We start from the raw sequence: 15,052 nt of genomic DNA on the forward strand, positions 1-15,052 counted from the left end.
TATAATGTTGTTTGGTCTGTAACCATTAGGAGGGGATACTATATAATGTTGTTGGGTCTGTAACCATGAGGAGGAGATACTATATAATGTTGTTGGGTCTGTAACCTTGAGGAGGGGATACTATATATAATGTTGTTGGGTCTGTAACCATGAAGAGGGGATACTATATAATGTTGTTGGGTCTGTAACCATGAGGAAGGGATACTATATAATGTTGTTGGGTCTGTAACCATGAGGAGGGGATACTATATAATGTTGTTGGGTCTGTAACCATGAGGAGGAGATACTATATAATGTTGTTGGGTCTGTAACCATGAGGAGGAGATACTATATAATGTTGTTGGGTCTGTAACCATGAGGAGGGGATACTATATAATGTTGTTGGGTCTGTAACCATGAGGAGGGATACTATATAATGTTGTTGGGTCTGTAACCATGAGGAAAGGATACTATATAATGTTGTTGGGTCTGTAACCATGAAGAGGGGATACTATATAATGTTGTTGGGTCTGTAACCATGAGGAAGGGATACTATATAATGTTGTTGGGTCTGTAACCATGAGGAGGGGATACTATATAATGTTGTTGGGTCTGTAACCATGAGGAGGAGATACTATATAATGTTGTTGGGTCTGTAACCATGAGGAGGAGATACTATATAATGTTGTTGGGTCTGTAACCATGAGGAGGGGATACTATATAATGTTGTTGGGTCTGTAACCATGAGGAGGGGATACTATATAATGTTGTTGGGTCTGTAACCATGAGGAGGGGATACTATATAATGTTGTTGGGTCTGTAACCATTAGGAGGGGATACTATATAATGTTGTTGGGTCTGTAACCATGAGGAGGGGATACTATATAATGTTGTTGGGTCTGTAACCATGAGGAGGGGATACTATATAATGTTGTTGGGTCTGTAACCATGAGGATGGATACTATATATAATGTTGTTGGGTCTGTAACCATGTTTGCCAGTGACTCTTCCCATTCAAATATTATTTTTCAACAAAAAAGTTCAGTAATTCTAGTTGAAATTGCAAGTTTTTTTCTTTTTTTTTTTTTTCGTTGTTACCGTTATGGTGCCATTAACTTGCTAAAATCACCAGTGGTGGTACTCAGTGTTTTCTCCAAACAACACTATGTATTCAGGACTAAAAGTGAATTAATTGCTTTGCCACATTTTTTACAGTGTGACTTAAGTGCCTTCTTGCGAATAGGATGCACGTATTTGAATATATGTTATTCTGCACAGGCTTCCTTTTTACTCTGTCAATTATGTTAGTATTGTGGAGTAATTACAATGTTGTTGATCCATCCTCAGTTCTCCTATCACAGCCATTAAACTCTGTAACGGTTTTAAAGTCACCATTGGCCTCATGGTGAAATCCCTGAGTGGGATTAGGAAGGACGTCTGTATCTTTGTAGTGACTGGGTGTACTGATACACCATCCAAAGCATAATTAATCACTTCACCAAGAGATATTCAATGTCTGCTATTTTCTTTTTACCCATCTACCAATGGGTGCCCTTCAAAAATCTCCCTGGTCTTTGTGGTTGAATCTGTATTTGAAATTCACTGCTCAACCTTACAGATAATTGTATGTGTGGGGTACAGAGATGAGGTAGTTGTTAAAGAAATATATGTTAAACACTATTATTGCACACTGAGTGAGTCCATGCAACTTATTATGTGACTTGTTAAGCACATTTTTACTCCTGAACTTATTTAGGCTTTCTATAAGAAAGAGGTTGAATACTTTTGTCTCACTACATTTCAGTGTTTCATTTTTAATAAATCTGTAAAAAAAAAAAAAAAAAAAAAAAAAATTCCAATTTGACATTATGGGGTATTATTGTGTGTGTAGGCAGGCCACTGACAAAACATCTACATTTTATCTATTTTATATTCAGGCTGTAACACAGCAAAATGTGGAAAAAGTCAAGGGGTGTGAATACTTTGTGAAGGCACGCTATATGTGGGTCTGTTGAGAGAAAGTACACGTACACAGTGTACAACACGTTACAAAAACCTGCTCTTTCCTTTCATAGACTGACCAGATGAATCCAAGTGAAAGCTATGATCCCTTATTGATGTCACTTGTTAAATCCACTTCAGAATCAGTGTAGATGAAGGGGAGGAGACAGGTTGAAGTAGGACTTTTTAAGCCTTGAGACAATTGAGACATATTGTGTGTGCCATTCAGAGGGTGAATGGGCAAGACAAAAGATTTAAGTGACTTTGATCGGGGTATGGTAGTAGGTGCCAGGCGCACTGGTTTGTGTCAAAAACTACAACGCTGCTGGGTTTTTCACACTCAACAGTTTCCCGTGTGTATCAACAATGGTCCACCACCCAAATGACATCCAGCCAACTTGACACAACTGTGGGAAGCATTGGAGTAAGCATGGGCCAGCATCCCTGTGGAACGCTTGACACTTTGTGGAGTCCATGCCCTGACGAAATGAGGCTGTTCTAAAGAAGGTGCTCCTAATGTTTTGTACACTCAGTGTATGTGGGTATATTGAGAGAGCAGAACATACAGTGTATACCCACATACATGTTCTGTTGACATAGGTGTTTCTAACATGTATGGAATCAGGAAGCTGAATACTTAAGCAACTAATATATTTTTTTTCTTTTTTATTCATCTTTAAAAAAGTATTGAAAAAATTATTCCACTTTGAAATAGAATTTTGTTTAGATTGTTGACAATTTAAAAAAAAATGTAATCCATTTCAATCACACTTTGCAACACAATAAAATGTGAATAAATCCAAAGGGTCTGAATACTTTTGCCAAAGCATGGTATTTTGGAATATGGAGAAAACTCAACATTCTATCCCTTGCATTAGTCTTTTATAGAACCGTAATGTACTAATATAGAGCACTATGTTGAGTCATATAGTGCTGTATAATATTGTTTTGGAAAGCATCATAAAGTAATATAATGATAAATTAAAAATACTGTGTGGTTATCAAGATAGGTGATTGCACCTACAGTACCTGTCAAAAGTTTGGACACACCCACTCATTCCAGAGTTCTTCTTTATTTGTACTACTTTCTACATTGAAGAATAATAGCGAAGAAAACAAAACTATGAAATAACAAATATGGAATCATGTAGTAGCCAAAAAAAGTGTTAAATCAAAATATATTTTATATTTGAGATTCTTCAAAGTAGCCACCCTTTGCCTTGATGACAGCTTTGCACACGCTTGTCATCCTCTCAACCAGTTTCATGAGGTTGAGAGGATTTCACCTGGAATACATTTCAATTAATAGGTGTGCCTTGTTAAAAGCTTGTGGAATTTCTTTCATTCTTAATGTGTTTGAGCTAATCAGTTGTATTGTGACAAGGTAGGGGTGGTATACAGAAGAAAGTCCAATAGTTGAAGTCGGAAGTTTACATACACCTTAGCCAAATAAACTGAGTTTAAAAGTTTCACAATTCCTGACATTTAATCCTAGTAAAAATTCAGTCTTAGGATCACCACTTTATTTTAGGAATGTGAAATGTCAGAATAATAGTAGAGAATGATTTATTTCAGCTTTTATTTATTTCATCACATTCCCAGTGGGTCAGAAGTTTACATACATTCAATTAGTATTTGGTAGCATTGCCTTTAAATAGTTTAACATGGGTCAAACGTTTTGGGTAGCCTTCCACAAGCTTCCCACAATAAGTTGGGTGAATTTTGGCCCATTCCTCCTGACAGAGCTGGTGTAACTGAATCAGGTTTGTAGGCCTCCTTGCTCGCACACGCTTTCTCAGTTCTGCCCAAAAGCTTATAGGATTGAGGTCAGGGCTTTGTGATGGCCACGCCAATACCTTGACGTTGTTGTCCTTAAGCCATAACTTTGGAAGTATGCTTGGGGTCATTGTCCATTTGGAAGACCCACTTGCGACCAAGCTTCAACTTCCTGACTGATGTCTTGAAATGTTGCTTCAATATATCCACATAATTTTCCATCTTCATGATGCCATCTATTTTGTGAAGTGCACCAGTCCCTCCTGCAGCAAAGCACCCCCACAACGTGATGCTGCCACCCCGTGCTTCGCGGTTGGGATGGTGTTCTTCGGCTTGCAAGCTTCCCCATTTATCTTCCAAACATAACAATGGTCATTATGGCCAAACAGTTCTATTTTTGTTTCATCAGACCAGAGGACATTTCTCCAAAAAGTAAGATTTTGTCCCCATGTGCAGTTGCAAACCATAGTCTGGATTTTTAATGGCAGTTTTTGAGCAGTGGCTTCTTCCTTGCTGAGCGGCCTTTCAGGTTATATGTCGATATAAGACTAGTTTTACTATGGATATAGATACTTTTGTACCGGTTTCCTCCTGCATCTTCACAAGGTCATTTGCTGTTGTTCTGGGATTGATTTGCACTTTTCGCACCAAAGTACGTTCATCTCTAGGAGACAGAACGCGTCTCCTTCCTGAGTGGTATGACGGCTGCGTGGTCTTATGGTGTTTATACTTGCGTACTTTTGTTTGTACAGATGAACGTGGTACCTTCAGGGGTTTGGAAATATCTCCCAAAGATGAACCAGACTTGTGGAGGTCTACAATTTTTTTCTGAGGTCTTGGCTGATTTCTTTTGATTTTCCAATGATGTCAAGCAAAGAGGCACTGAGTTTGAAGGTAGGCCTTGTAATACATCCACAGGTACACCTCCAATTGACTCAAATTATGTCAATTAGCCTATCAGAAGCTTCTAAAGCCATGACATCATTTTATGGAATTTTCCAAGCTGTTTAAAGGCACAGTCAACTTAGTATATGTAAACTTCTGACACACTGGAATTGTGATACAGTGAATTATAAAGTGAAATAATTTGTCTGTAAACAACTGTTAGAAAAATTACTTGTCATGCACAAAGTTTATGTCCTAACCGACTTGCCAAAACTATAGTTTGTTCACAAGAAATGTGTGGAGTGGTTGAAAAACGAGTTTTAATGACTCCAACATAAAAGTGTATGTAAACTTCCGACTTCAACTGTATTTGGTAAAATACCAAGTCCATATAATGGCAAGAACAGCTCAAATAAGCAAAGAGAAAAGACAGTCCATGATTACTTTAAGACATGAAGATCAGTCAATGCGGAAAAATGTCAAGAACTTTGAAAGTTCCCTCAAGTGCAGTCGCAAAAACCATCAAGCGCTATGATGAAACTGGGACCGCCACAGGAAAGGAAGACCCAGAGTACTCTGCTGCAGAGGATAAGTTCATTAGAGTTACCAGCCTCAGAAATTGCAGCCCAAATAAATGCGTCACAGAGTTCAAGTAACAGAGACATCTCAACATCAACTGTTCAGAGGAGACTTTGTGAATAAGGCCTTCATGGTTGAATTACTGCTAAGAAACAACTACTAAAAAGGACAACAATAAGAAGAAGAGACTTGCTTGGGCCAAGAAAGTGAGCAATGTACATTAGACCGGTGGAAAACTGTCCTTTAGTCTAATGAGTCCAAATTTGCGATCTTTGGTTCCAATCGCAGTGTCTTTGTGAGACGCAGAGTAGGTTAACGGATGATCTCCAGATGTGTGGTTCCCACCGTGAAGCATGGAGGAAGTGGTGTGATGGTGCTTTGCTGGGGACACTGTCAGTGATTTATTTAGATTTCAAGACACACTTAACCAGCATGGCTACCACAACATTCTGCAGCGATACGCCATCCCATCTGGTTTACACTTAGTGGAACTATCTTTTTTTTTTCAACAGGACAATGACCCAACACACCTCCAGGTGGAGAGTGATTCTTGGAGAGTGATGGAGTGCTGCATCAGATGACCTGGCCTCTACAAATCACCCGACCACAACCCAAATGAGATGGTTTGGGATGAGTTGGACCGCAGAGTGAAGTAAAAGCAGCCAGCAAGTACTCAGCATACGTGGGAACTCCTTCAAGACTGTTGGAAACCATTCCAGGTGAAGCTGGTTGAGAGAATGCCAAGAGTGTGCAAAGTGGCTATAAAATATATTTTGATTTGTTTAACACCAACTACATGATTCCATGTGTTATTTCATAGTTTTGATGTCTTCACTAGTTAATCTACAAATGTAGAAAATAGTCAAAATAAAGAAAAACTCTGGAATGAGTAGGTGTGTTCTAACTTTTGGCTGGTACTGTATATTGGTCTGTGGATGCATACCAAATGGTGCACTTTCCCCTATACAGTGCACTACTGTAGACCAGAGTGAGTTGGGCCCTGATCAAAAGTAGTGCACTAAATAGGGGAATAGGGTGCCATTTGGGATGTATCCTGTGTCTCCTCAATCCTAAGGACTAGTGTTGACTTAGCAACAGTGGAGGTGTAGGGGAGAGGAAGATATGACGCTTCTGTAAGTATACGCACGCTGTGTGAATTACTCGGGGTCTCCTGCTGTGTGTGTGTGTGTGTGTGTGTCTGTAGGTGTGTGTGTGTCAGGATGAGCCTCTTCACACATCCTACCTCTACTTGGATCATGGCACTATGACAGATTGTCTCACAGCAACTCATGCTGAATCTGTGAGGTCCCGCTGATTCTCTGAGTGTACCTATGTGCATACCTGTGTCTGCGCGTGTGTGTGTGTGTGCGTGTCTCCATGTGCGTGTGTGTGCCAGACTGTGTGATGTATAGCTGTGCGTGGGGGGCTGTCTCCCAGGTGTAAGACAGGCTGTGTGAGGTATTACCGGGCAGAGAACAGAGGAGTGATGGGGTCAGTGTGATATTACACCCTCACTCAGAGAGCTGCCCCAAAACACCTGATCACTCCCTGAAACACACACACACACACACACACGTGACATCCTATCCTGGTGTCTCAGAGGCTTAAGGAAGCATTGGAACAGTTCCCAGAGGGTCACACACCATGCTGCTTTAATTACACTACCTGATAATACCTGTCATATGGACCAGACAGAGATAGACAGAGACACAGAGAGACAGACAGAATAAAAAAGGGTAAATAATGATAGGCCATGGAAAGGGACCAGAGATGGAGAGAGAGGAGAATAGAGAGAGAGAAAGAGAGAGCGAGAGATCGATAATCTCCATTAAATATAGCAAGACAGAGATAGTGTTGTGGTGGGAAGTTACTCCAGGAAGCCATAAGGAGGAGACAGATAGGGGTTGACAGACATCAGGGAGACTAGCTTTATTGAATCAACATCACAGCACTACTGATCCCATCAGCACCACTTCTACTGAACACACACGTCTGTAATGATAAGTTCTGCTCACTGTTGGCTGCTTCCTCAAGTTAGTTTTCATACAGCGTGATACAAAATCAACATTTGGAAAGACATGGTGTTCTTCAGGCAGACAAGGCTACATTACAAACTAGGCCTTAAATCAATCAAAACCCAAAATTGTCAGAGCAGAAGGAAGCAAGTTTTGTACGTGGCTTGATTCATGCATCCTTCACAAAGACACATTTTCACAGTGGGTGCGAGACACTGTGGCTTGTAGGCCTCACCAGGTCTCACACCCACTGTGCAATTTTGTGGAGGATCGGTGATGATCTGGGGGTGCTTCAGTAAGGATGGAATCGGGCAGATTTGTCTTTGTGAAGGACACATGAATCAAGTCAAGTACAAGGTTGTCCTGGAAGAAAACTTGCTTCCTTCTGCTCTGACAATGTTCCCCAACTCTGAGGAATGTTTTTTCCAGCAGGACAATGCTCCATGCCACACAGCCAGGTCAATCAAGGTGTAGATGGAGGACCACTAGATCAAGACCCTGTCATGGCCAGCCCAATCTCCAGACCTGAACCCCATTGAAAACCTCTGGAACGGGATCAAGAGGAAGATGGACAAGCCATCAAACAAAGCCGAGCTGCTTGAATTGTTGCGCCATAAAGTCACCCAACATCAATGTGAAAGACTGGTGGAGAGCATGCCAACACGCATGAAAGCTGTGATTGAAAATCAGGGTCATTCCAGCAAAAATGTATTTATGAATTCTTCCTAATTAAAACATTAGTATTGTGTTGCTTAAAAATGAATATGAACTCATTTTCTTTGCATTATTCGAGGTCTGACAACACTGCATCTTTTTTGTGATTTTGACCAGTTGTCATTTTCTGCAAATAAATGCTCTAAATGACAATATTTTTATTTGGAATTTGGGAGAAATGTTGTCAGTAGTTTATAGAATAAAACAAAAATGTTAATTTTACCCAAATACATCTCTATAAATAGTAAAACCAGAGAAACGGATCATTTTGCAGTGGTCTCTTATTTTGTTCCAGTGCTGTATATTTTGTAATAATTTCCTTGCTGAAATCTGGATACAGGTTGGATTGAATAAGGCCCACTGTTAATACATACAGATGCAATTAGTCCGTTTTATTTATTCTGTCCCCACGGCTCCCCAGGCTAAATTAGCCATCGTTTAACTATGAATACACAGCTGCCACGGCAATTATTATGACTGACAGCTCACCTCTCACCCACGATAAATCAATCAACGCTCATTACAAGGGATTCTCCTCTTCAGCGCAGACAGGCATAATAATCAATCACTGCTCGTTACATCCACACATGCTCAGATCCATCAAGTCAACGCGCCTCATGAGAAAGAGAGGAAGTGTGGAAAGAGGAAGTGATAGAGTGATGAAGAGGTATTATGTCCTTCTACCACTCTGGATAAGAGCGAGTGTCATCAGGAGGTAATGATGGAATTAGTAGTTAGTTAGGTTCTCCATCAGTATCCATGGAGTTGACTCATTAACACTATGCACAACATATTGACTGATCACAATGGGCTTAATGACCTGGGGCTCATCAATAGAAACTAGAATCTTCCCAATGAAGACAACAAACAAAAAGGCTAGCTAACAACTTTGAGAGAAAGAAGTTTGAAATGAAGATGCAGTCAATTTATTTTGTGTTTCTTGGATACGTGGCAACCAGTTTGATTCAAACAGACACTTGAATATCACATAAAAAGAGCCACGCATGAGAGTTTTTGTGTTCAGAGACATTAGAAGAAAAAGATCCATCACATTGATCCAATGAACATTAAAATCACTGGTTTAATATGATTAATACATTTACTAGAGGCTTTTGGAATTCAGAGCGGAGGAGACAAGTGAGATAAGGAATGCTGCTGTTGAATTTTCCTGAAATCACTCAGGCACGAAACTCCCTCTCGCTCCTCTCACGCCCGCCCGCCCGCCCATCCACGCCCACCCACGTATGCTAAATGTAATGCCCCCAAGCTTTCTTACACCACAGTAGGTTTATAGTACTCCCAAAACAATAGTCACAGTGAGAGTGTGAGTGAGATTTCACATCTCATCCTCCTCCCAACTTGATTGGATTGCGGAGTGTGTGTCTGCTACTCCTCTCTGATTACCTCCAGTTTTACAGGAGGAGGGATCACCTGGGGGTCAGCCTCAGCCGGGCTCTGATTGTCTTTTTAACCAGGCAGTGATGATGTAATCCCCGGGGGACAAGGGCTCTGGTCGATAGTGCTTTAAACCTCTGTTTGTTCCCCATTAGTGTGTGTGTGTGTGTGTGTGTACGCGCGTCTATTTGTCTTTACATGTTTGTGTGTGTGTCTCCGTAAACGTGTGCGTGTCTCTCCGTGTGTGTGTGTGTGTTTCCTACCTTAATGTATCCTCCTGTAGACACAAGCACAGTGTTGTCTGGGGAGAAGTGCAGGTCGGTCACCCAGCCTCCATGCAGAGAGTCCATGGCGTCCTTGTTGTCACGGGAACAGATCTTTAGCAGAGTACCATCCTTCACGTTCCACAGCTGAGACACGACACACACATGAGACAAACAAATGAAAAATTTGAGAAATGAATGACACCTAGTAGTTATAAATGTTGGGGTGAGTGACACCTAGTAGTTATAAATGTTGGGGTGTGTGAGACCTAGTAGTTATAAATGTTGGGGTGTGTGAGACCTAGTAGTTATAAATGTTGGGGTGTGTGAGACCTAGTAGTTATAAATGTTGGGGTGTGTGAGACCTAGTAGTTATAAATGTTGGGGTGTGACACCTAGTAGTTATAAATGTTGGGGTGTGACACCTAGTAGTTATAAATGTTGGGGTGTGAGACCTAGTAGTTATAAATGTTGGGGTGTGAGACCTAGTAGTTATAAATGTTGGGGTGAGTGAGACCTAGTAGTTATAAATGTTGGGGGGTGTGACACCTAGTAGTTATAAATGTTGGGGGGTGTGACACCTAGTAGTTATAAATGTTGGGGTGTGAGACCTAGTAGTTATAAATGTTGGGGTGAGTGAGACCTAGTAGTTATAAATGTTGGGGGGTGTGACACCTAGTAGTTATAAATGTTGGGGTGTGTGACACCTAGTAGCTATAAACGTTGGGGTGAGTGACACCTAGTAGTTATAAACGTTGGGGTGAATGACACCTAGTAGCTATAAATGTTGGGGTGAATGACACCTAGTAGCTATAAATGTTGGGGTGAATGACACCTAGTAGCTATAAATGTTGGGGTGAATGACACCTAGTAGCTATAAATGTTGGGGTGAATGACACCTAGTAGCTATAAATGTTGGGGTGAGTGACACCTAGTAGCTATAAATGTTGGGGTGAATGACACCTAGTAGCTATAAATGTTGGGGTGAGTGACACCTAGTAGCTATAAATGTTGGGGTGAATGACACCTAGTAGCTATAAATGTTGGGGTGAGTGACACCTAGTAGCTATAAATGTTGGGGTGAATGACACCTAGTAGCTATAAATGTTGGGGTGAATGACACCTAGTAGCTATAAATGTTGGGGTGAGTGACACCTAGTAGCTATAAATGTTGGGGTGAATGACACCTAGTAGCTATAAATGTTGGGGTGAGTGACACCTAGTAGCTATAAACGTTGGGGTGAATGACACCTAGTAGTTATAAACGTTGGGGTGAATGACACCTAGTAGCTATAAATGTTGGGGTGAATGACACCTAGTAGCTATAAATGTTGGGGTGAATGACACCTAGTAGCTATAAATGTTGGGGTGAATGACACCTAGTAGCTATAAATGTTGGGGTGAATGACACCTAGTAGCTATAAATGTTGGGGTGAGTGACACCTAGTAGCTATAAATGTTGGGGTGAATGACACCTAGTAGCTATAAATGTTGGGGTGAATGACACCTAGTAGCTATAAATGTTGGGGTGAATGACACCTAGTAGCTATAAATGTTGGGGTGAGTGACACCTAGTAGTTATAAACGTTGGGGTGAATGACACCTAGTAGTTATAAACGTTGGGGTGAATGACACCTAGTAGCTATAAATGTTGGGGTGTGTGAGACCTAGTAGTTATAAATGTTGGGGTGAATGACACCTAGTAGCTATAAATGTTGGGGTGAATGACACCTAGTAGCTATAAATGTTGGGGTGAATGACACCTAGTAGCTATAAATGTTGGGGTGTGTGAGACCTAGTAGTTATAAATGTTGGGGTGAATGACACCTAGTAGCTATAAATGTTGGGGTGAATGACACCTAGTAGCTATAAATGTTGGGGTGTGTGAGACCTAGTAGTTATAAATGTTGGGGTGAATGACACCTAGTAGCTATAACTGTTGGGGTGAATGACACCTAGTAGCTATAAATGTTGGGGTGAATGACACCTAGTAGCTATAAATGTTGGGGTGAATGACACCTAGTAGCTATAAATGTTGGGGTGAGTGACACCTAGTAGCTATAAATGTTGGGGTGAATGACACCTAGTAGCTATAAATGTTGGGGTGAATGACACCTAGTAGCTATAAATGTTGGGGTGAATGACACCTAGTAGCTATAAATGTTGGGGTGAGTGACACCTAGTAGTTATAAACGTTGGGGTGAATGACACCTAGTAGTTATAAACGTTGGGGTGAATGACACCTAGTAGCTATAAATGTTGGGGTGAGTGACACCTAGTAGCTATAAACGTTGGGGTGAATGACACCTAGTAGTTATAAACGTTGGGGTGAATGACACCTAGTAGCTATAAATGTTGGGGTGAGTGACACCTAGTAGTTATAAATGTTGGGGTGAGTGACACCTAGTAGTTATAAATGTTGGGGTGAGTGACACCTAGTAGCTATAAATGTTGGGGTGAATGACACCTAGTAGCTATAAATGTTGGGGTGAGTGACACCTAGTAGTTATAAATGTTGGGGTGAGTGACACCTAGTAGTTATAAATGTTGGGGTGTGTGAGACCTAGTAGTTATAAATGGTGGGGTGAATGACACCTAGTAGTTATAAATGGTGGGGTGAATGACACCTAGTAGTTATAAATGGTGGGGTGAATGACACCTAGTAGTTATAAATGGTGGGGTGAATGACACCTAGTAGTTATAAATGGTGGGGTGAATGACACCTAGTAGTTATAAATGGTGGGGTGAATGACAGCTATGGACTTAATATCAACCTGGTATCTTAGGAACCTTTTGAGTAGACGGACAGAAAATATCTAACTCCAACCAGAACTACAAACTAAAATAACAACAAATATCTCACATACTGTTCGGGCTACTTTAGTACTTTCTAACATGGCCATCTAGTGACTACCAACCTTATAGACATCCAGTAGTCTACAGTTAGGTGTGCAATAATACAGTCCTTGAATGCTACAGTATCTTGTGCTTTTCAACTTTACCTTTCAGTCAATGACTACTTTCACTGATTAATAAAGCACCATAGAGACGTAAAACAACCCTCCATTTTAATCCTGGAGTTATGCAACTAACAACCATGAGCCATACTGTCCTGTCTATATAGGACACAGAACATGCTATATTTAACACCTTGCATGATTCACTGAGAATGACTCAAGTGTTTCCATAGAAACAAGAGGGGCATATATTCCACTCTATGTAGTGTAATTCAATCTTGTGGATTAAGTCAGTTTCCTTCTGTTTGGTGCCCAATGAACACAACCCTGGATGATTGACATGTCATGACATGATTTTAAAGTGACAGTTCACTGACAGTTCACAGTTCAAAATAATAGTTTGTGAGTTGTTTTCGAACCTGGGAAGTGGCATGAGATGTGGCCTCATCTCAACATTAGATCACTTTTCAGGTTCGAAAACTTTGAAGTGTACTCACAAACTTTGGAGTGTAGTCCAAATGTACTAGTCAGACAGTCAGTCAGGGATAGCAGCTGGTAGAGGAACAATGTGATTGTAGAGGAACAGACAGGTCCCTCTGTCACGCTCTCATTTCTTCAGTCCCTAGTCTGTCCCTATATTTCACTCTCCTTGTTCTTCTCTTTAATTGTTCTTATTTTCCGTCATCCCCTCTTGCACACACTCATTTCTTCTCTTACCCCACTTTCCCTCTCTCCCTTCATTTCCATCATCCCTTCTCCCTCCTTCTCTTTCTCTAGGATCTATGCAGATGCCAGAGCCTTAGGGATTCAATCTGACTGTCTTCTACTTCCTCCCCTCCTCCGCCTTCTTTCCTTCCTCTTCATCCCCCCTGCCGACCTGCTCCACATCCTCCTCTCAGTCTCTTTAGAGGTGCAGCACTTCTCTCGATTTTTGTATTGCTCCTTCCTTCACTCATGTGCTCACTCCTTCACCTACCCCTCCTTCCTCCCCTTTACTCACACACTCCCCCTTCCATCCATCTATCCCTACCCACCCGTATCTCTCCGTTGTCGTCGCCGGTTGCTAGGCGCCGGCCGTCCCAAGAGAAGCGGCAGCTGCGGACACAGTCCTGGTGGCCGTTCAACAGGCGCACGCACTCCCACGATGCACTGCTCCACACCTGAGGGCCAATGAGAGGAGAAACAGGAGGTCACAAAAGTTTGTCGAAAGTAAAATAAAACATTTTCAAATATGCTCTTTTGAACATGCCATAGCAATTTTGGTTAGGCCACTTCTATATGCAGAGTGCCTTGGTTAATTCAATTGAATAAATGTCCTTTTTCCCCTGAAGGCCTATCTGTCTATTGTTTCTCTATGCTGCTAGTCTGGTAGACCACTCAACTTAAAGAACGGAACAAGCGCTCACTGATAAATGGAGCCTGGCATCAATTAAAGCCTTCTGGCTGCTTCTTTGATAGATGATACTGCCCATACCATAATGCTATTTTTACATTTTATTAACCCATCCACCACCGCCCCTCTTCGGAGGACAAATATTATTAATTTTTTTACAGCTTTTCTGCTACATATACATACATTTTACATACGTGGTACTTTTATATAAAGCAGTCACATAACAATAATACATTACCAAACAATGTATTATTACCAATCCCACCCCGCAGCCACTCTCAGCCCATCCCACCTATCACCATAGACCACCCTCGTTTGGTTTCCATCTACCAGATATTTTTCAATTGTACTGTGATGTTTGACATAAAAACATAATCATTTTTTACCTTTATAAATCGTAAAGTATCCACAGATTGTGCGCTAAAGATAAAAACTTTTCCTACTAGTACTTTATTATTTAATGACTGACTGATGACTGATTTGCAAGGTTAATGTTGTGATTTTTTAACCATTCCTGAACCTGTGACCAGAAACAAGCTACATAGGTGAAATACCAGAATAAATGATCTAGTGATTGTCTCTTTGCAGCAAAATCTACAGAGCTGAGATTGTTGTATGCCCCATATATATAGCATTCTGTCGGTGGCAAGAATTTATATAATCATTTAAATTGAAAAACTCGAAGTGTTGAATCAAGTGTAGTTTTTTGTACCAGTTCATAAACCATGTGCCATGGAATCGGTACCTCAAAAATCTCTTCCCATTTATTTTGCAATCTGTGTGGCACAGCTGTCAACATTTTTGTCCTCAAATGAATACGGGTATATTTTTCTATTTACGCCAATTCCTTTCAGCCAATTTGTATCTTTAATATATGGCAAGCAAACAAGTTCCCTACCTTCTCCCTTTTCCACTTGCCTCCTCCATTGTGGTAGTGCTGCAATCAGTTGGTTGTAAATTAGGATTGAGCAGATATTCCCATATATTTTCGATAGCTGCATATGTGACATAACTCCTCCATTTCTAGTCATAATATCATTCATAAATATAATACCATTAAAAAAATAATTATCCATAAAGAATGTTTTTTTTTAT

At 40.8% G+C, this 15,052-nt stretch overlaps 1 protein-coding gene across 3 annotated transcripts in view; it reads right to left on the reverse strand.

Moving 5' to 3' along the window:
- Positions 1-15,052, reverse strand: part of LOC129838828 (apoptotic protease-activating factor 1-like) — a 91,658-nt gene that overhangs the window by 24,777 nt on the left and 51,829 nt on the right. For 2 of the 3 annotated variants that reach the window (XM_055906044.1, XM_055906042.1), the window contains 2 exons: positions 13,599-13,724; positions 9,608-9,754 (listed from right to left, as the gene is read on the reverse strand). In XM_055906044.1, coding sequence (XP_055762019.1) covers positions 9,608-9,754; positions 13,599-13,724 — 273 coding nt within the window. Of the gene's footprint in view, positions 1-9,607; positions 9,755-13,598; positions 13,725-15,052 lie in introns of those variants that run through there. The other variant, XR_008756907.1, reaches the window with a different exon arrangement.

The sequence above is a fragment of the Salvelinus fontinalis genome, chromosome 39, assembly GCF_029448725.1.
Source record: "Salvelinus fontinalis isolate EN_2023a chromosome 39, ASM2944872v1, whole genome shotgun sequence".
In the NCBI taxonomy this organism is placed as follows: Eukaryota; Metazoa; Chordata; class Actinopteri; order Salmoniformes; family Salmonidae; genus Salvelinus; species Salvelinus fontinalis.